General features: G+C 43.7%; 1 protein-coding gene and 1 pseudogene across 3 annotated transcripts in view; one reads left to right on the forward strand and one right to left on the reverse strand.

Annotated features, from left to right (window-relative positions):
• Window positions 1-23,072, reverse strand: part of Arfgef3 (ARFGEF family member 3) — a 156,077-nt gene that overhangs the window by 26,554 nt on the left and 106,451 nt on the right. For all 3 annotated transcript variants that reach the window (XM_041653286.1, XM_041653285.1, XM_041653287.1), the window contains exons 15-24: window positions 22,741-22,848; window positions 22,208-22,423; window positions 21,960-22,070; window positions 19,010-19,160; window positions 16,598-16,915; window positions 11,384-11,517; window positions 10,696-10,841; window positions 7,461-7,640; window positions 3,795-3,939; window positions 2,320-2,442 (exon numbers count right to left, since the gene is read on the reverse strand). In XM_041653286.1, coding sequence (XP_041509220.1) covers window positions 2,320-2,442; window positions 3,795-3,939; window positions 7,461-7,640; window positions 10,696-10,841; window positions 11,384-11,517; window positions 16,598-16,915; window positions 19,010-19,160; window positions 21,960-22,070; window positions 22,208-22,423; window positions 22,741-22,848 — 1,632 coding nt within the window. The remainder of the gene's footprint in view (window positions 1-2,319; window positions 2,443-3,794; window positions 3,940-7,460; window positions 7,641-10,695; window positions 10,842-11,383; window positions 11,518-16,597; window positions 16,916-19,009; window positions 19,161-21,959; window positions 22,071-22,207; window positions 22,424-22,740; window positions 22,849-23,072) is intronic.
• On the forward strand, window positions 1,747-1,830 carry LOC121450237 (annotated as a pseudogene).

The following is a 23,072-nucleotide window of genomic DNA, read 5'->3' on the forward strand; positions in this document are numbered from 1 at the left end:
GAGGAACACTTGGTCTGCTCCGGTCCAGTACCTCTGGTGGCTGAGAGAGCATTTCTGCACACCAGCACATTAACTCACGTCTCTGCTGGATGATGTGACTTCTGGGGCTTTGGCGACAGAGAGTTGTCCCAGAGGCAGACCTTGTAAGGCTGGAATGAGGCTCTTGGCCTCTCTCTCAGGATTTTTATCTGCTGCCAGCATGGGGTACTAAATGAAGAGCCCAGGAAGAGCAAACATATGGGGTTTGGAGTCATAGGCAACTTGACTTAAATTAGTGTATTTTCATATAGTTGTAGAGATGTAACCCATCTCTGGAAAAGATTTTTCTATAGGTTAAAAAAATGAGAATTTTAATTTTTATTTTCAGTGTCTTGAATCTGTTTCTATACTTTTAATAAAATTATTTCACAGCATTGTGATTATTGCTAATTGTCTGCAATTGTAGCAGCAAGCATCCTTCCCTATGGGTAAACAGACATAATTACTAGGCTTTAATTAAAACTCAGAAGCAATGAGGCATGCTGCTACATAAAAGAAATAAATGAATTCACATTTTAGATTAGGGCTGGCAAACTCTTTATAAAGTGCCAGAGAGCAAGTACCCAAGGCCCTGTGGATCATCCTGCCTGGGTTGCAACTTCATTCCTGTTGTTCTAGCACAAAGGTAGAATAAAATTGTTTTCAGGAAAATCCATTAGGGAGTTTGAAAGTTTGCCAGCTCCTGGTTTACAGTCATATATACCTTACAACTGAGAACAGAGGCCAGGGCGAATTTGTGGGGGAAAAAAAAAAAAACCAACAAAACAGCGGGAAATGAACAATAGCGTCATTTCCTATCCTCTCCATTTAGCAGGTATTACCTTTTCTATGTTGTATACCCAAGTAATGTTGGCTCTGGAACCAGGTGGTACACAGGAGGCATGGCTGTACGGGGTGCTCTGTCTTTCCCACTGAACCCCAAGCCTTACACCTTGACTCTACTTCATAGACCACACAACAAAACAGAACCCACCTTTTCAAAATATGTTTCATATGCACATTAATAATTTGGCATCTCTACATTCAGTGCCCAACTTTTCTCTAAGATAAGGTCTTAAATTTTCTAACACTCTGTCAGGAATGTCTGCCTGAGTATTTCATAGACGCTCATTGTGTCTAGCTGTCCAAGGAAGATTCTTTCTTTACCTTTTCTTCTTTGCTATGGACTATGTACTTGTACCCATATGACATGAAAACATGAGTGGAAAATTTCAGAAGAAATTCCTAAATTTTAAATTACATGCTTTGTCAGCGGCAAGATGGATGTGTTCTGCATCCAGGCTGGATACTTTGTAGCCATCTGGGTTACCAAACTGCTTGATGTGATATCCATGTATTGTAGTTGTTTTTTTTTTTTAATTTTTACTATCTTTTATTTTTATGTGTGTGAGTATTTTGCATGAATGTCCCTGTAGAGGGCAACTGTATGTTGTAACAGAACAGGATAAGGATTGCCTACAGCTCAGACTAATAATAAATTCTGTGCCTTTATTTTGTTCTCACTTCAGAAATAAGGGTGACACAAGTGTGACAACTTGTGGCCAGTTTCTTTCACAGAGAAATAATTAGTGTATCAATTATCTATTGAGAAGATATACAAACATCAAGTTTCTATTTTCCTTATTTCCAAGATTCTCATGCTCCACACCCCGGAGCTCTCTGTATAAACCTCTCAGGCGTGCAGATGTCTTCTAAACTTGTGGTTTAAAGACTATACTTTCAGGGATCATTTCGATAGTTTGTTACTAAACTTGTGGTTTAATCCCAAGTCTTCTCTTCATCTCACCCAGATGAATCTGTGCTCTGTAAAACCCAGCTCCTGCCGGTCATGCTGTATACAAGACTTCACCCTATTAAACGTTTCTAACTTCAGCATCTAACCACCTCCATGGTTCCTAAAATACACCAGGACTTCAAGAAGGGGGAAGTTGACTCATCCAAACACACGCTGCAATTCGGAAGGCTAGAGGAGGCATTCCTAAGTCTACTTTCCGACTGCCAACCGTGACCCTGACGGGAACGGTTTCCTACACAAGGTCAATTACTGAAGAGTAAATGGGATATCCTAAGATCAAAAAGGAAGTTGGTATAAAATAATGTAGAGTTTGAGAATGTATTGTATCACAAGATATTTTATAAAGAAAAAAAAAATCAACTTCAACGTGCAGTGAGCCTCCGAGCCCATGTGTCCAGATCCCAGTATGCACGCTTGTCCCTACAAAGTCATGTTGAAAGGGTCTACTGTGACCGTGAGTGTCATTAAAGGAGAGTTCCACTTACCCAGTCCCTTGACGAACTTCATAAGGCACATGATGTAACTGGTGGCTGCGTTAGCAAAGACCTGAATGTTGTCAGTGTTGAGAAAAGCTTCAAACACGTCGAACACGGGAGCCTGGCCTTTTCCTGAGGGAGGAATGGGATAGATTGTAAGGAAGGGAGGTTTTAACCCTTCACGGTGCTTACACTTCCAGAATCTCCTGGGTAGTCTTAGAAGAGTCACTGGAGAAGTGTTTGGATCTTTTGATAGCTAGCCTCTCCTGCTGCTTCACCTAAATGGGAGCTAAGGGGAGATAATGGAGGGTCGAGCTGGAGGAACACAGACCCGGAGCAATGTGTGGTCTACAGTACAGTAAACATGGGGCTTCTGGAATGTTTCAGCACAGGAGACTGCAGAATTTATCTATAGAAGAGCCTCTGGGGAAATATACTCATTCATTCATTCCTGTGCGGAGACACGGAAGGCCCGAGTCTGCTTGCCATAGAAAACCATGCTTGCAGAGTTGTCAATCGGGTGGCTCTTGACTGGCATCCAGGAACTTGATTCTCAGAATATCCCCGGGCAAGTAATCTCATAAGATGCTTCACTATCCTGGGCTGAGCAAAAGTTTTAGTTTATAGTGAACATCTGGGAGTTGGTATATGCCAGGTACAGTGTGTCTATGTGACCAGTTTCAACATAAACGGACTTTATGTTGCTGCTACTTCCACTGCTCAGGGAAGAGTTCCTTCCCTGTGTGATGTTCTATGGGAAGGCAAGGAAACCTATAGGATCCTTCCAATTCTCTGTCTTTTTACCTTATAACCTGGCTGTGCCCTTATTATATTACCATAGTGAAACTTAGTCATGAGCCATGCAATAAATCTTACCACAGCTGCATGCTCTATCCCACAAGTCCTTCTGCTGGGTTTCTGAATGTTAATAAGGCCTTGGGGATCACTGACACAACACCCCTGGACTCCGGGCATACCAATCTATTTCTAGCCCGATCCAAATTCCCTAATTATGATTTCCCTGTTTTATACTTTTCTGTCTTCTTACTTGAAAATAGATACAGGCTTAGTGTACCTTTTCCTAAATGATGGGGACTAGATGTTTTTCAGGATTTGGAGTTTTTCAGAGTTTGAAATAGTTGCTAGAATTTCCTGAGACTCTGAAATCCATTTTTTTTTTTTTGGAATTTGCAGCAGTTCATATTTTCAGATGTTCATGTTGTGACATTTTCCCCCTGTGGTCTCAGGAAGTAACTCTGTATAGCAATACAGAGTGGACCAAAAACCTCTTGGTGTGAGCAGGACCTGATGAGTTCAGAACTCTGGGTAAGCTGGCAACAACCCAACCCCAGGTCTTAGCCTCATGTTCCCACTGACTAAACATGGCTGGCAGAACGGCTCTCCTCCTGTTCTGCTGATGAGCCAAGATTCGGCCTAAGGAATGAAGGTGCCTGCCGTGGCAAGAATCATCCAACTGTTCTTACCCATGGAGTACTCCCCAACCAGGTACTCCTTCACCTCCGACTTGTTCCCACTGTGCACTGTCTCCAGAGCACTGAACAGGGGTCTCCATCCTGACTGGATCTGTGTGGAGCACACCTCAACCAGCTCCCCGATGGAGGTGACCACCTGCACAGGGAAGGCAGAAGTGCTTAATTAGTACAAAGAGAACTTGTAGGAAAGGTGGAGGGCTTCTCTGTCCCCCTCCCCCTCATTTCTTTTATTCATTCATTTATTTATTTATTTATTTGTTTATTTATTATGTATACAATATTCTGTCTGTATGCCTGAAGGCCAGATGAGGGCGCCAGACGTCTTTATAGATGGTTGTGAGCCACCATGTGGTTGCTGGGAATTGAACTCAGGACCTTTGGAAGAGCAGGCAATGCTCTTAACCACTGAGCCATCTCTCCAGCACCTCCCCCTCATTTCTGAGTTAATTTTAGTGAGAGAAAAACACAGCTGAGACAGACTCGCTTGTTTTCCCAGTAACTAATGTTGCCGAGTAAATTTCCCCAAGATCAGCCTTCTGTGAGCTTGCTGGTTTTTGTATTGGGTATGTGCCTCCTTATCGTCATGTACTGTGGACTCAGGGCCTTCCCGCTTCATACTTTTCAAGAAACTCCTACAACTTTGATTCTTATCTTTCTTTTCTTTTAAAGATTTTCTGTGTGAGCGTCTTACCTGTATGTATGTATACCATACGCAGGCCTGGTGTCCATAGAGGAATCAGCAGAGACTTTGTATCCCATAGAACTGGAGTTATGGATAGCTGTGAGACATCATGTGGGTGCTAGGAATCGAACCCGGGTCCTCTGGAAGAGCAGCCAGTGCTCTTAACCACACAGCCAACTCTCCAGCCCTGAGTTTTCCTTTTTATTATTATGCCTTAATTTTATCTTTCAGGGAATGTAAGTGTTTAATTTCGATAAGGTCTGATTCATCATTTTTTCTTTCTAAGGGTCATGTTGCTGGTATTGCTTCCAAGAAAACTCTGCCTCACCATGCTTACAGTTATTGCTCTTGCTCATGTTAAGTCATGACCAGTTTTTAGCGTGGTGTGTGTGTGTGTGTGTGTGTGGTGAGAGGTGAGGGGTGAAGCTTATCTTTCTTACAAATGTCCAAGTAAAACTGGCTGAAAATACCATTGACTTTCTCTGTTGAATTACAAGGGCGTCTTCCTCACAAGTCCATTGGCCAAAATCATGGACTTCTTTCTTTAGAGGTCTTCCATTCTAATATGAACATTAGCAATTGTAATTTCCCTCAAAATACTGATTTAACTACATCCCACACAGGCAGTATGTCATGTGTTCACTCAAGACATTTTTTAAAAGATTCCTTGTCATTTCTTCATTGACTTAAGGATTACTTAGAATTTTGATGTTGAATTTCCAAGTATTTAAACATTTCCCAAATAATTTATTATGAACCCAATCCCATGTTGGCCAGAAAATATACTTTTTATGATTTGAATTTGGTTAAACTTATTGCGACTTGCCTCATAGGTTTGCATAGCAACTATGATGGAGAAAGCTCCACATGCACTTGGAAATGTGCACCTGTCACTCAGACTGGTCCTCAGTGTTGCTCGTTATCTCTACCCAGAGTTGTTGCTGTCTGGTTGTTCTATCAATTGCTTCAAGGGAAGGGTTTTGATATCTCATTATAATTCATTTTATGTCAAAGGAAAATGTATACAGTGTAAATTTACCCCATTTCCAATTGCATATAGCTCAAGCAGATTAATACAGCTTCCACCGCTATCCATCCCCACAAAATTTTTGTCTTTCAAAAATGAGATTCTGTGCCCATTAAACAGTAACTTTCCATTCCTCTCCACGGTGAGCCTTACATTGTCTATTATCTCCAATCCGTTGTTGGGTCTTCATGCTTCTCCAAGGTTGCGTATGTGTAAGTGTCCTGTATGAGGGCCAGAGGTTGATATTGGGCAGCTTCCTCTCTTGCTCTCCACTTAACAGTCTTCCACTGAACCCGGAGCTTGCTGGTTTGACCAGGCTACCCAGCAATCAAGCCCTGGGGGTTCTCCACTTCAACCAAGATGGGGTTACAGTGAGCATCACATGCCTGCTTTTACATAGGTGCTGGAATCTAACTCAGGTCCTCAGGTTTAGACAGCCTGTGCAGTACTGACTGAACTATCTCCACAGAGCCTCCCCCCCCATTTTTATATCTTCCCAATGTACTGAGTTGGTTTTAATAAAATGCCGATGTCTAGTAATAGTAATACTCTTTGCTTGTCTTTTGTCTTTGACCTGACACTAACACAATTCCACAAACTCTGTCAAAGCTAGAATCTGCATGGTTCTACCTCTACACTGTCTTCATCTATCAGCCTCTCCTCCTCCCCACCGCAAGAGAGTAGCCCAGACTGGCTTAGAACATCCTATGAAGCCCATGCTGGCTCTACTCTTGTAATCCCCCTGCCTCCTGGAATTGTAGGCACAGACCACCATTGCTAGCTCTTGATTCTATCTGACGATGTGACTGTGGCCACAATCATTTCCATCGATGGTTTCTTCCTTTCTCTTGGGGACACACTCTTGGTAGAACTGCCAGGCTGTGTTCTGAACCAAGTAAAGAATTTGCTTTCTTCATCCAGCTTCTGAGGGTAATTTCCTCTGCATCTCACCTGTGGTTATTATCTCCCCATTGGTTTTAGCCGCTTCCCCCGCCCCCCACTCCCCAGCAAGTGAGCCAGTACTCATCATGGGTTCAGCTTGCATTTTCCTAGTGATGCTGCTCTTCCTACTCAAAGCTACCATGCATGTGGATCTACTTACATCAGCGCTTTGCTCTGTTTCCCATACTTATTTTACCCTTTGTTCTTCTAGTCTTCTCTTACCACCTTCTTTATGTTAAGCACATGTCATTTTAATATCTGTTTATAACACAGAATATATTTCTCTTTATATATATGCCACTTCATTTTTTTTAATGAGGGGATTATAATTTGTACCTTCAATTTATCACACAACATGTCTAGTTAACACTGACTTTATTTGAGGGGAAAAAGCAGAATTTGGCTTCTATATAGCCTCATTTCTTCTCTTTTCTCTAATGTTACTTATTTTTATATTTATGCTTGGCCTAAGTGAAGCCTAAGATTTATAGCTGTCATTGGCTACTACAACCCGGAGAATGTGATATGATGAACTCCGGCTTCATCTGATGGTACAATCCATACAGCAAAACCACCCCAGGGGCTGTGTGGTCCACCCCTCTCTGGCTGTCACTATGGCGCCATTTAAGTAGGTTTCATTTTCTTGTCAATATGTCATTGCATTTAAAAGGAAATTAAAAAGCTCTAGTCAATATCTGAGTTGATTTCGGGAGAAAGCCTGCTGATTTCTGGACCTACCAATGTGTCACCTGTGAGGTCACCAGGTTTGCTTTCTTCCATTTGTCCCCCATTAGGCAGGTTGAGTATGATCAATAGTGTAGTCTATAAGCTATCGATCAATGCAGCCAGATTCTCGAAGTCTGTGTTTCTATCTCACCAATTGCTAGGGGATCCTGGCTAAATTGTTTAACCTCACTTTGTCACCTGCTTGGGAAGACAGCACACGAAGCAGAGCACAGTGCCTGCTTCTCCCTCCCCAGGATGCCATAGCCCATGTCACACTGACCTGGTCTTGAACGTCTTCATCACACAGCTCCAACTGCATGATCCGCTCAAAGGGCCGGAAGAGCGCTTCGTTGAAATGAAAGTGAGGTGGCTCACTCCAGTCTGTGAGAACCTCAGTCAGGATATCATGGATGAAGGAAACAGCCTTCTGAGACACATGGCGCTCCTTGTGGCAGGCGGCCTGCACAAGACAAGAGAGCGCTGAACGCCAGCAGGAAGCCAGGTGAGGAAAATGTGGCTTCCAAAGGCTTCCCCAGCCTACCTCATTATGTAAAGGTAGAAAGAGCGATTCTGTTTAACACAAAATTCTAAGGGATTTTAGCATACAGATGGTAATACACCGAATTGCATCTGAAATTTAACCAACTGGTTAGATACAACTTCAACGTCAAGCTAAGGGTTCTGCAAGAGGAAGGGTTCTACTCTTTTCCTTTTCTGCAGCATGACAGTTTTCCTCAGCAGTACACAGCACGGTCACCTGCAACCTATGCAACTGCGCATGCCTCATCCTTAGTCATCCCCCTAACATATTACGATCAAGTGTGTCATTTGTCCTCTAGTGAGGTGCATCAATTGCAATGAGAACATGAATTGGTTCACAGAGCCTGGATCTAATGGTCTTTAATGAGTCCATTCCATATTAGCTCTTGACTTTGACCTGGGACCTTCTTTGTCTACTGGCACAACCGAAACCATCCCATAAGTATCAAACTATGATATGGAGTTTGCGCACTGTCTGAGGAAATCCTAAGAAGGCTGTATTGATGAGTGGGGACTGACCGCCAGAGGTCAGCCTAGAGAGAACTCTGATCAGCCTTCACAGGTAAAACTATCATGAACTAGTTGGTGCTAGTCTCTATGTCAGCAACTACGACGGACATATAAGAATGGACAGTTGGGATCAGCCAAGACCGCTGTCTTAATTAGGGCTTCTATTTCCAAGCTAAGACACCAAGACCAAAAGCAACTTGGGGAGGAAAGAATTTCCTTCCTCTTATACTTTGAGGTGACAGTCCATCAGTAAGGGAAGTCAGGACAGGAACTGAAGCAGGGCAGAAGCCTGGAGGCAGGAACCGATGGCAGAGGCCTTGAAGGTGTGCTGCTTGCTGGCTTGCTCCTTAGGGTTTACTCAGACTGTTTTTTTTTAAGCACCCAGAACCACCAGCCCGTGGGAGGTACTACCCACAGTGAGTTAGGTTCTCCCACATTGGTTATCAATCAAGAAAATGCACCACAGGATAGTCCATGGGCCAATCCGAGGGGGACATTTTCATAACTGAGGTTCCTTCTTCCCAAATGATGCTAGCTTGGTTAAGCTGGAATAAAACTAGCCAGCACGCTAGACCAGACCAGAATTAATTTGCTTCAAATTTCTGCTAGAGAGGATCAATGAATGAAATACAAGGATGCTCTTTGAAGCTCCTAGGCTTTCAATGTAGCTAATGATAGCCGAGTATCTAGCTGATGGGACCTTTGGCCTTGGCTAAATTGATATTTTTTACCTTTCTTTACTAGCCAATCTTCAGGTTAGTAAATTAAATTCTGTGATGTATTTTATTGTTTATCTTTACTAAATAAGTGCAACAAGGTGTTTATAAATAGTTACATTGTAAATAGGGCAAAAATGTTCTTTGTTACTTAGCCAGTGGGGTGGTTTGAATGAGAAATGATTCCCATAGACTCAGGTATCTATGTGAATACTTGGTCCCTAGTTGGCACACTAGGGAGGTGGAACCGCCTTGCTGGAGGAAGTGACACTATTAGAAAGCTTTGAGATTTAGTAGCATCATCAGACCTCCAGGTTATTCACAGGGCTTTGCGTTTACATCTGAAGATGTGACCTCTCAACTTCCGGGCTCTGCTTCCCTGTCATTATGGGAGCTTAAGTCCAAATAAACCCTGCTCTCTATAAGCCATTTTGGTCACAGAGTTTTATCACAGTGACAGAATTAGTAACTAACAGATCCAGTTCTCATGTACTGCAATGATTTGGTACAGAGCTACCACAAGACTGATCCTGTAAACTGCTTTACTCTGGGGGGCGGGAAGGTGTTAGTATTCACCTTGTCAGGAAAACCGGAATATATGGTTCCCTGTTGGGGATTGCAGACCCACGGCCCCTTGACTTTCTTTGGCTGCCAGAGTGAACGGAGTGAACAGCTTGTTTTCCTGTGCCTTCAGCTGCTCTGAGCATGAGACCCTCATGAGTTCCTGATGGCAGGGGAGTGAATTCTGGTGGGTTTTACAGCTGAAACTGCCAAGAGCTGGAGCATGGCTATCAGTTAAGGATTCCTATATAAGCTTCCCTGGAGCACAATAAAGTTGGCATTCTTGTTTCGAGGATGACCCGTGTCCCCATGTCTCTGTGTGTGTATGTTTATAAATCTCCAGCCCTTTTCTTGTCTCTCATACCATCCCATAGTGCAGGTACAGTTCCCCCTCCTGAAAATAACATGTCCCTAGTAACTGAGTTGTCAGAGAAGAGAGACAAGAACCAAAGATGTTGCCCCAAAGGGAAGAATTGATTCAGGGTGGTGTGCAAGAATTGTCTGTATTCTGTCAATCATGTTTTAAATAAACACTGATTGGCCAGGCAGGAAGTATAGGCAGGAAAACCAGACAGGAAGTAGAAATGATGCAATGAGAACAGGAGAATTCTGGGAACGAGGAATTTGATTCCTCCCACTCCTGCCTAGACCACTGAAGCAGCAGGATGTGATCTTCCCCACTGAAAAAGGTACTGAGCCACAAGGCTAACATAGATCAGAACTATGGGTTAATATAAGCTATGAGAGCTAATATGCAGCCTGACCTAATGGGCCAATCAGCTTATAGAGATCTCTGTGTGATTTTCTTTGGGGCTTGTGGGCTGTGGGGTACTGGGCAGGACAGAAAACTCCAACAAGCAGGCCCAGTTCATGTTACATCAGGGTTCCACCTTTTCGCTTCAGACTCAACTTAAGATCAGAACATAAGAATCAAGAACCACCTTTGCAAGGAGACTAGTTGAACCATATACTTGGAAGGAAAGGGGCCACATTGAGACCAGCATGGCACTGTCATTCCGGGTGAGCCCTCAGACACCTTGATATATAGCCAGAGAACAATGGAGCTTATGACCAGGTTATGGGAAGGGTCTCATTGCCCCAGGGCCCTCTGAATACAGCCACTCTGCTGGCTCTGTAGCAAGCCTTCCCTGAGCTTACACACAGGTTCTTCCCACCTTCCACGCTCACCTCCACCAGGTGTGGTGCCACAAGGCTCCAGCAGCGCATCACGTGGAGCAGGGGCCGGGCTTTGCTCCTCACGATCCTCAGCATGGCGTCCCCCAGGCGGAAGAGGTGCAGAGCGCTTTTGCGATCCTGTGTGGACTTGACTTCTCCTGCAGGAAGGCAAGATGAGAAAGCCCAGACTCAGGAATAGTTCAAAGGACTCCAGCGCAAGGAAGCTGAGAAATCAAGGCAGTGGTCTTGGATAGCAAGATGGTTTCAGATGGCTCATCAAGGAAGGTGAGAGCTTCCCACTCAAAATCAGAAAGGTGGTTCACTCACTAGGACCAAAACCTATCCCCAATTCAACACTGTGTCTACAGAGAAGGCATGACATAGTGGCCTAAATAGTAACATCGAGGAGTTAGACCCTTTTAGTAACTGCATTGGAATAGGCCAAGGATTTCCCTCTATTCCGCACTGATCTCATGTATAAAATAAGGGGTAAATATAACTATTTCTTAAAGTTCCTTTTATTATTAAATGAATGTGAGGGCCCACATCCAGTGCTTACCATGAAGCCCAGAACACATGGATGGGTGTTTCAAACTGTAACAATTATGACTGTTACTGTCATGTTTCACACATGCCGTTGGCATCCATGACTGGGGTTACTTCATCCTTAGCTACCACCAGTTTCTCCAGGGAAAATTACCTGGCATGGCCAGAGAGTAATCGACTGTGTCTGTCACAGAATGGAAAAGCTGGGACTGAGATGCTTTCTTTAGCTGGTAGAGGAACCCTCCCAAGGCTGTGAGGTTCAACTTATCTGTAGCATCATCGAAGAGCCTGGGTGCAAATAAACATACGTGTTATGTGGGAACAATTTAGCAAGGGTATATGGCAGAATAATTTAGTAATTCAGCTGATGTAATTAACAAAAACTCTGTATAAGCACTGAAAGCAAATGGATGATCATAATTATTATTAATGTGCCAAAGTCTGTACTAGCAATGGGATTTTGATGCAACAAATACCGTAAGGCATCCTTGAAAAAAATAATCGTTGCAGCTTCCATGCCAGCCAGTGGGGGTAAGCGCTCCTACAGTGTTTGGCAAGAATGTGAAAAATGACAAAGTATTGCTTCCAGAGATTCCAGGGCAATGGGGAGAACGGTGAGATGTAAAGATCAGACATCAGGTTCCCATAACCACCGTGAGCAGTGAGGCCATCTACGGCCTACCTGCCAAGCCTGCGGGGATGTCAGTGGTGTGGGATACCATATGCACAAGGTCATTGTCTTGAACAGAAATTGAATCATGAGCCTTTGCAAAGGACTAAAATAAGATATACTAAGCTTTAAGACAGAAAGAGTAAAAGAAATGAGGCATTAAGAGATGTTTTATAATTTTGTAAATTTTATAAATCCAGTTGTTGAGAAAAATGAAGCAAGCTTGAAATTTAACATCAAAGTCAAGGACCTAATTTGAAATGTCAAAGACCTTGAAAAGTCATTTCTTCACACGAATAACTGCAAAGCTCACAGGAAACACAACAAAATATTAGTCTGCCGATAAATGCAAATCAAACCCACAGGTTCATTCTGTACGCTAAGAGGAATGTATGAAATAATTTCATATGTAATGAATATTGCTTTTTTTTTTAAAAAATCACAATGTCTTCCATTACCATCTGGATCAGAGTGTCATGCTTAACTAAGATTCTGTAATTTTGCTGGGTGGTGGTGGCGCACCTTAATCCCAGCACTCGGGAGGCAGAGGCAGGCAGATCTCTGTGAGTTCGAGGCCAGCCTGGTCTACAGAGTGAGTCCCAGGACAGCCAGGGCTGTCACACAGAGAAACCCTGTCTCAAAAAACAAAAACAAGAAAAAACAAAACAAAACAAGATTGTGTAATTTCAGGGCTGAACTGGCTCAGCAGTTCAGAGCATTGGCTGGTTTTTTTCGGAGGACTTAAGTTCAACTGCAGCACATAGTTCCAGGGGATCCAGTGTCCCCCATGTGTATATGCGGTACTCAGGCATACATGTGGGTAAAACATAATATGCGTTTACAAAGATTACAAATGAATTCTGCAGTTTTAATAGATGAGGATGCTGCTCACTTTGTAGAGTGCTTATGCAGCATGCCTGAAGCCTGGGTCCCATCACCAGCACACCATAAACTGAGTGTGGTGTCACAAGTCCAAGGCTATAATCACCCCCACTGAGGATATTAAGGCTAGAGAGAGGTTTAAGGCCATCCTCAGCTACACAGCAAATTTGGGAACAGCCTAAGAGACATGAGATTCTATTTAAAAAAAAAAAAGCCTGCACTTTTATTCCACTTGTGATGTTGTCTGTAAGAGTATTGGAGTGAGACAGAGTCAGAAGCCTTTGCTGGGTCCATCATTCTAAAGTGGAATGGCTGAAAACGAATTAGCTAATGCCACTGACCTATCTTTTCCTCCTCTAAGAAATAAAGCTAACAGCTCTCATGGTTGGGCTGCCTGAAGGGTTGTCTGGTCTGTGTGGAGTGTCCAGGAGAGTGCTCGGCACCTTCACCACTAACTAATGTTAGTTTCTATTATATAATTATTATGGCCTATTCAGTGGAGCCTTTGAGTGGTGAGGATGCATTCTGAGCATGGGAGCTAAATCTCAGCAAATGAAAATCTTCAGCAGAAAAAGCAGAAGGACTCAGAAACTTAGCCGGCTTTAGACTCATCCTTGTCTCATTCTTGCCTCAAGCTTAAGAAACTTAGGAACCACTTTAATCATCCCATGAAGAGGACTAGAGAATTTCCTTTGAGTAAATTGTTCACTCCCAGACAGAAGGTGAGACAGAAAGATAGACCAAACACACACACACACACACACACACACACACACACACACACACACAATGGATGTTGAGGTGAAGAGGTTATCCAACACAAAGATTGCCAGCTACTTATCACCATGTTTTGCACAAATAAATTAAAAAATTCAATAAGCTTTTAAAACTATAGTTATATTAGACATATTCTAACTTTTAAATAGCTTGTTAAAATTTATTTTTGTAGCCAGCATTAACAGATATCTAATTTAATTAAAATTAATTCCCCTTTGATTGTTCTTCCAAGAAATTATATCAATATAGCAGCAAAATCTTTTTTTTATACTTCGAAGATAATTATATTTACAAACTGAGGTCTTATATTGGTATGAAATATCTAATGAAAAACACAGCATACACACAGCACAGGCACACAGCATACATACAGCACACACACAATACACACCTGCACCACATACCTCACATATACCAGCACATACACATGGTACACACAGTAAACACACGGTGCGCACAACTGTGCTCAAGTAAGCACACAGCTCACATTCACACACGTATACCAACAAACATCAGCACAAAAGCACACACACACACAGTACACATACACATATACACACATAGCAAACACCAATACACAGCACGTAAGCACACACAAACTTCACACACAAAACACCACACACACACACACACACACACACACACACACACAGTTTGGTAGTCTATTAAGTGTTCTGAGACTTCAGAGAATACATTTATTACATCGTGTGTGCTAGTCTCATATAATTTCAACAATCACTGTGTTCTCTACCAACACCAAATTGGGCTACATTTTTAAATGTTTTCAGCTATTGATTTCTTAACTAAATGCACATGCTTATTAACAGAAATACTAAGACAATAGATATCCTGCCTGCTTGATTTTGTAGGTCAACATTACTGTGCCCTCCTATGAAAGGGACATAGTCACAAGTGGTGATTTGGGATTCAAGCAGTGACTATATTCTTATACTTTAGAAAAGCCGTCAGATGCTGCCTAATACAGTCACAATGTTGATGTAGTTTTTGAGACTCCCTATGCTTCCAAGGCTGGAACACATGATCCTCCTGCCTCAGCTTCCAGAATGGTGGGGTTTTAGCTGTGTGCTCATGCCTGGCTATGTGTAAGTATATCTTGTAACGAGGACTAGAGATGACTTGGCCTATGGCGAGGTATATATTAGTACCAGTCCCAATTTATGATAACAAACAGACACAAATAATATACAGATATATAAAGATTGCTCTTAAATTTTTAAGCCACGATTTCTTAAAGGAGTAGCCAATTCAAATTGCAATGCTTATAAGAAATTATAATTTAATGCCCAGTAAAAGAATATGAGTCAAAAAAGGGATGGAAACAGTAGTTAAATATTTATGAAGTATTTTCTTTGCTATTTTGTGTTTCTAATTAGGATTCTATTTTGCTTCTGGGTCTCTTAGCCATTTTTTTTTTTTTTTTTTTTTTTTTTTTTTGCTTTATCAAAGAGACCCCAGGAGTGTTACACTCTCCCTGACACCCATGTGCCACTTCCGGGATCCAGAAACACTTCAATAGCCAATTTACTACATAAATAGGAATAAGGGATTATTCTACCAGTCAGAACATGTGCACAGTGTATGAGCCAGTGGGGAGTAAGCCTCGGTGTAACTGTTTCTACAGACACTATCAGGCAGGTCAATGTCAAAGTCAGGACAGGCAGCCAGGGCTCTCTGAGCCCAGCCAGTGAATGCTCAGCCTGGTGCCCTAGCCACTCCCTGTCTGTTCCCTTTATAGGAGGCCTGGGCATAACGACTATATGCTGAGTGGATGGATAAGGCAATGTCACATGTGACTGGGGCTCACAAACATTTCCAACATCAAGGCATGTTGCCAAATAGTTGAGGCAATAGTTGGTTTTTCTTCTTTACCTTAATGTGGCTCTTAGGCATCAATAAGTATCATACTTCCGGGTTCCTGGGTGAAAATTTTTATTATTTTCTTTTGTGCGCACGTGTGTGTAGGCATGTGAGCATGCGCGTTCATATGTGTGTAGGCTCATCTGTGTGCACATGTGCTCAAGCCTGAAGTCGGCGATGGGCATCTTCCTTGATTGCTCCTATTCCACACATTTGCTGCTTCAGGCTCTCTTACTGAACCCAGGGCTTGTTGATTTCTGCCAGCCTAGGTAACTAGCTTGACTTAGGGATCCTGTCCTTACTTCCCAAGTGTTAGGAGTCCAGGGCGCTACCAGGCCTGCCCGGCTTTTTATGTAAGCCCTGGGGGATCTGATCTCCAGTTCTCACCCTTACACACGCAACACTTTGTTTACGGAGCCATTGCCACAGCCCACGGTATGGGATTTTGTAGCAAGAATCACCAAAACATTGAATCTTTACTATTTCCCAAGCCATGTTCTAGGTGCTGCACAAGTTATTACTTAATTCAACCTCATAACTACCCCATAAGAATTATTTTTAAAAAGAACCTCGTTTTACCAGCAAGGAAGCCAGGGCTCAGTGAATTGCCAGACATGGTAGTAAAACAAGAGACCTAAGTGCAGACAGTCCACGGCAGACCTGAAACTCAGGTTTTAGAGTTCATTCGAAAAACGGTGTGTGGTAGGGGGAAGGCAATGCCTTTAGAAGATGGAAAGAGGGCTGGGAGATATCTCAGTTGAAGAAATGGTTGCCTTTGCCATCCCAAGGACCTGAATTCAACTCTTAGGACCCACATGAAAGCAGAGTGTCGTGGGTCATACTTGTAAGTGATCCCAGAATGGAGGAAGCAGACACGAGGGCCTGCTGGTTGGCCAGCCTAGCCTGCTCGATAAGCTCCAGAGAACCTGCTTCATAAATAAATAAGTAAACAAATAAATAGAAAGAAAAGAAAAAGGTGGATGGCGCCTGAAGAACAGGCAAAGTTGTCTGCCACCTCTCTCTCTCTCTCTGAAGCATTTCCAGTATCTGGCTAATACAAGTTCTCCCCAGCTGATTTTGAGACCAGACAAATGAATTTAAGCACAGCCACCAGGCAATCACCAGCTCAGCATCCTCGTGTGGTAGGCTAGCCTCGCATACCTGTCGGCCTGGGTGGAAAGGCTGAGGACCACCTTGGCGGCACTGTTCCCACTCAGACTGCCTCCCCGGAAGTCTGAGGTCCGGCCACGGCTGCACTCCCGAACAAGCTCCTGGATGGAGCGTGGTTGCACCACAGGGGCTGTGCTCAGGGAGGGGCCCTGCTCCAGGGTCTGCTCCTGACACGAGCCCTCACACTCAAGGTCCCCAAGGAGGCCAGAGCTCCCAGAGGTCTTCTGTGGCTGACGGATGGTCAGAGGGGGCTGGGAGGTACCATCGCTGAAGTGGGTGTGCTCCAATGTGCCCACATACTCACATACCCTAGAAAAAAAACCAGACAAACAGGAAATGAATACCATAGCCCAACATTCCAGCTCTCTCCATCCCATAGTGAGGGAAAAGGAAATCCAGCTAGCCCTGGAATTAACCCCAGTTTTTCCCCTTTTCTCTTGGCATATTCGGCACTGCCATTTCCTTACTATGTATGTTTCTATGTAGAGACACAAAACTTGTTTTAAGTTGAACCAATCTTGGCATAGATGAGGGATTCCTCAGATTCTTTCACCTATCACTCTTCTAGGGAAAAGATAGGCAACAGATCCCTATTCTTCACTTCTGTGCTGTCTGTCTTACTGGCTTACTAGACTTCTCATTTGAGAAGTTTCCCTGAGGACCAATCCCGTTCCATGCTCTGATAGGAGCTGAGAAGCACTTCCTATTGACCGGACCCCAGAATGAGCATGCCCATGACAGACAGGCTCTCTCCACACAGTAGAACTCTACCAAGCTATGATGTGTCTTGCTGTGGGACAATGGCCTTGTACCCTGTAAAGATTTGTCACCTGTATTGGTTTAATAAATGCTGATTGGCCAATAGCCAGGCAGGAAGCATAGGCATTCAACCAGAACAGGAGAATTCTGGGAAGAGGAAAAGCTCAGTCTTCAGTCATCATTCAGATGCAGAGGAAGATGAAAATGCCTCACTGATAGAGGTACCAAGCCACGTGGCCAACACAGACAAGAATTATGGGTTAATTTAAGGTGTAAGAATTAGTTAATAAGAAGCCTGAGCTAATAGGCCAAACAGTTTATAATTAATGTAGATTTCTGTGTGTTTATTTGGGACTGAATGGCTGTGGGACCAGGCAGGACAGAAACCTCTGTCACCAGTGTCTGATGCTGATAACTCCATATATCTCATGTTCAAGTAGGGATTGGGACTGGGGAGGGTCCCTAGCGATGGCAACATCAGAATAGACATATGCAAATGCCAACTCCAGGGTGCCTGCTCCTAGCAGGATTTGGGATTAATATGATTTCTAAGACATCCTTTATCCCTGATAATCTAGTTGTCTGAGGGTATCCTGGATAAACCACTCTGGTGTGCTCTAATCTGAGATTTGTGGAACTCACATTGCTTGGGCAACACCCAAGTCTCCTCTTTGGTTTCCTTGTTAGACCGATGCAGAACATCTGGTCATCCACTTCTCTGTCATATCCCTTTCTATTCTGGGCTGCTTCATCCTGGTCCTTTCATGTTCTTCTCAAGTTGGTTGGCTTTACAGTGCTTGGATACTGCACAAGCTCTTCTCTTAGGAACTCAACCAACGCTGTGGCTTGATTAGTGTTGGTGACGTGAAACTGACCTCAGATCTTGCTGACCTCCAGCTGCTCTCCTCCCACGGCTGGTCTGCTTGCAAGACATTTCAGTGTGATGCCTTGGCTGATGCCTGCTTAAGGCACAGCTGAGTGTAACTGAGCTTGTTCTTCTCCTAATGCCAGTGTTTGGAGAGGCCTGGTTCTTATCTTGGACTGCAGAGTTGGAGTCTGGAGTTGTCATTTTGTTTTTTATTTTACAGCTGTTGACTAGGAGCCTCTTCACTTCAATGGCACAAAACTTAAGAGTCAAATTTTTTAGTGGTCTTTTGTACAGATGTACTATTATATTCTTATTTTTCCATGTCTAGTTAAACGAGATGTCTTTAGTGAGTATTGTATGTAATGATGTGTGTATACTTTTTTTTTACATAGAGATGACATTAATGAACACATAACAGTTGTATTATTGACCCCTGATCACTTCTTAGACTCATTCATTGAAACTGCACGGTTGTCTTCCATCTACCACTTAGGAGTTTAGGGCTTTCCTCCTTGGTGTAATATAATAAATCTGAATCCCACAGGAGTGTCAACAGATAAATCACAATTCCCTGAATGCAGTTCCGCAACTCTGTTCTCCAAAAACATACATCCAGCGGTCCTTATATCCTGTCCTGTGTCTCACTTGGCATGTTATCTGACCAGTAAGGGCTCATAATCTGCTGGCAGAGCCCGAAGTCTACGAGACTCTGTCTACCACCCCAGGCTTCCCAAGGCAGGGTCTGTGCCATCAGGGGTGGGGATCCCATCATGCACCTGAACACGTGTGGCCAGCAGTCCGGGTTGTGGCTTCCCATCTCCAGGCCTACGCTGAGGATGGCATCCATGCACAGGACGTGGGCTGTGTGCAGCCACACCCCCTGCACCTTCCCCATCTGCTCCAGTTTCTGCTCCACCTTTAGTTTCACTGTGCCAGAAAGACATTTATTAAGATAGCAGTCTGAGCAAGGGAGACAGAAAGGGAGAAAGACAGGATGGAAATGAAAGAGTGTGTCATCATGCAAGGGCAAAGGGTGACAATATACTTGGCTGGTTGCAAGTGCCTCGTCAACAGGTCCCATGGTTCACATGCAACCTACTGGTTGGACGAGTCCCCATTCACGGGTGACCCCTGCTCTGGGACTCTAAGGTCAGACAGATCCTGAGCTAGGTACAGCTTCTTCCAGCACGCTCATGGGCCTGGGTAAGGCACGGCAGTGTGGGTGAGCTTCGGGTGCTGTGCTGACTCCGGCTACACCGTCTGTTTCTAGCCCCTCGTCCTCCCCTGTGCACTCTGACTCATAACATCAAGGCATTCTTGGCAGTCTGGAAGTCTCTCTGAGCTTAATTAATGTTATTTACGCCTTTCTTACGAAGGTCATCCCCAAAGTATGTCTATGCATTTGGAGCACAAGCATGACTTTTCATGATGTCATTTGTCCCTGAGATCACACTTGTACCTGTGAGCTATAAATGCTCTCTTGAAGGATGATGGCGAGGCAATGACTGAGGGAGGGTGTAAAAACTGACTCAGAAGGTCAGTTATGCTAAATGAGAAGGCCAAATGGCAGTGCATCTTTTTTTTTTTTTTTTTTTGGTTTTTTCGAGGCAGGGTTTCTATGTGGTTTTGGAGCCTGTCCTGGAACTAGCTCTTGTAGACCAGGCTGGTCTCGAACTCACAGAGATCCGCCTGCCTCTGCCTCCCAAGTGCTGGGATTAAAGGCGTGCGCCACCACCGCCCGGCTTGGCAGTGCATCCTTAAAGATAGCCTCCAGTCACCAAATCTGGTGGGATAAACTGGGTGCTAGCTCAGCACTAAGAAGCAGAGAAAACTATCTTCAAGGTACTCAGCCGTTTTCATGTTACAAGGAGAAGGTTGTTTTTAGGAAAACACTATTTACCTCATGAGTATGAAACTGGTTTTATTTTGTGTTTATGATTAGAACATTTTTAGCTCTGTTAGTGTGTTGTGTTTCAGGAGATGTATATGTAAGAATTAAATGTTTACAAATATTTGTAGGTATGAGTGCTTTGCCTGCAGGCATACATGTGCCTATGTGTATGCTGGTTCCCTCAGAGGTCAAAGGGGAACTTGGAGTCATACAGTTGGGTGTGGGTCACCAGGTGGGTGCTGGGAACATAACTTGGATCCTCTGGAAAAGCAGCCAGTGCTCTTAACAGCTAAATCACCTCTCCCCAGCCACAAGAATTTTTTAAATGATTCATTTTATTTGTATGTGTGTCTCTGTGAGTGTATGCACACATGTGTGTGTAGGCATGCATACTTGTGCATGTGCAGAGGCCTGAATTAGGGTGTTGGATACCTAAGTTGTAGGTCTTTGTCTTGTGCGTGGTAATGGGGGTGCTCAGATCTAAGAATGGGGGTGCTTAGATCTGAGAATTCTTGTCCTTATGATCAGCAACCTTAACTGCTGAGCCATCTCTCCAGACCCAGGGATTTATATTTTTGAGGTAAGCTCTTGTTATGCAGTTCAAACTGGCCTCAAATTTTTGATCCTCTCATCTCAGATTCGTGAGTTGGGGCCCACAGAGGTACACTACCACAGGTAGCTAAATGTGAAGATTTTTGTGTGGCTGACAGATACACAATACTGGAATAAACTTTCATTCCTTTTTTTGTTTCATCTTTCCCCAGATCTACATGAACTGCTTTGCTTGTTAACAGGTTTTTAAATTTAAATATTTTAAATTTAAAAGTTTTAAATAAAATTTTAAATGTCAAAATATTACTTGTTTGTGGAACAGTGACCTGAATTGCTTGTCTCTGCTAAAAATACACATTTTCTGTGACTAGCTCTTTTACATATCCACAGATAGCATCAGCATAGTTTAGATCATGCTTTTATTTTTCCTTCAGCCTGCTGCCTGCCTTGTGTCTTTCATTGCCATTAGGGAAGACATCTTCTTTCCCTTGTGTCTAGAAGATCTTCAGCTCCACTGACCCTTTCCCGTGTGCACAAAGCTCAGGTTTTTCTGAATGAAGTTTCTCTGGCCTTCTTATGGGTTCTATTTGATTTTCTTTCTCATAACAATGGCCAGTTTGCCATCCCTACTTTGACCTGGGGGGTCTCTAATGTGCACTAGCAGCCTGATGATGACCCAGGAGATGACTCAGCCAGGTGGGCCCCTGGCACTCTTGTTAGCAATCAACTGTACGTTTCCACTAGTAGCCAGTATGACTTTCTTGTTGAGAAAGAGACACTATCAGCATTAGGTAGGTTCCCTTGCCCTAAACAAACTCAAGTGTATGGCCCAGTGGGGTTCCTGACTAGTGGCAATTGCCTACTGTGCATCACACACAGAGTGAAAACCAGTCTCTGATGGTATATGTGGGTGTGTGCACAGCATGACGGGCATCACACACGGAATGGGGACCAGTCTCCAGTGGTACATGCGGATGTGTGTATAGCATCATGGGCATCACACATGGAATGGGGACCAGACTCCAGTGGTATATGCGGATGTGTGTATAGCATTATGGACATCACACATGGAATGGGGACCAGACTCCAGTGGTATATGCGGATGTGTGTATAGCATTATGGACATCACACACGGAATGGGGACCAGTTTCCAGTGGTATATGCAAATGTGTGTACAGCATCATGGGCATCACACACGGAATGGGGACCAGTCTCCAGTGGTATATGCGGATGTGTGCACAGCTCGACAAAGGCACCAGGAAGATCCTGCCTGAAGTTGTTACCTTGTGCTATGGCATCACTGGGCTCCTGGGCTTCCCTCTCTTCTTTCTCTTCCTGAACACAGGAAGCAGCCGCCATCTGGGCAAGGGCTGAAGCGCAGTTAGCAGCAACCCCTTCAGAAGAAACAAACATCTACCCCTTAGCTGAGTATGTTCTCCAGATAGGTGCCAAAAAGAACCCCTTCTAAAGGATGACTTTCCCAGTGAGTTCTGAAGGGACCTTCCCTCAGGTCAGGGATCCCCACAGGTACCTAGAGCACAACTCAGTCGCGCAGCTTTCCGCAGCCCATCGAGGCTCATACAGATGGCATCTCGCTCCTTCTGGTTCTGCTCTTTGATGCCCTCGGCTCCTAAGATGAAGGCCAGCCCCTTGGAGCTTCCTGCCATTCGACCAGTCAAGGGAGTTGACAGAGTATCAATCAGGTTCTTCCAGCAGCCAACCAAAATATAACGTGCAAATGCCACACCTACAAGAAGGGGCGACCCAGGTTACTCTCCAGAGACAAAAATGAATGACAAAGGGTCTGAGGTTCTCCAGGCCTCAGATGAGCATCTCTGACTTGCATGTCAGACAGGAAATACAATTTATTAGATTGTGTTGGGTTAGATTTCACACTGTGCTCATAAGTAATGAATGTGGCATTACCATCTCAGCAGGGCAATTTTCATTACCTCCCTTCCCCCCTGCAAGACAAAGTCATTATTTAAGCCGCCACGTAACAATTTGATTTCCGGTAACACGTGTAATGTATGTATATTTTAAGCCCAAGGTTGAAGGTCTTACCTGCTACTGTGGAGTCGTCAATTCTCCTACTCTGAGCGAAAGGCGACTCCATTGAAGCTGATGCCATCAACTGGCCACCAATCGCGCTGCTCTCTAAGCCGTCAATATCTGTCAAGAATAAAGTCATCCCTCGGTTTTGGCAGGTCAATCAAAAAATAATGGCCATCATAATATTCATATCTCTTTTGGCAAAAATCCATTGTATCTCTTACGTATGAGCTATAGAGTATCTTTTCTTTTCTTTTTTTAAAATTATTATTTATTCATTATGTATACAGTGTTCTGGCTGCATTTTTGCCTGAACACCAGAAAAGAGCATTAGATCTCATGGT

This window comes from Microtus oregoni, unplaced genomic scaffold (assembly GCF_018167655.1).
Source record: "Microtus oregoni isolate MIOR12 unplaced genomic scaffold, Mior012 000006F_ref0000085, whole genome shotgun sequence".
In the NCBI taxonomy this organism is placed as follows: domain Eukaryota; kingdom Metazoa; phylum Chordata; class Mammalia; order Rodentia; family Cricetidae; genus Microtus; species Microtus oregoni.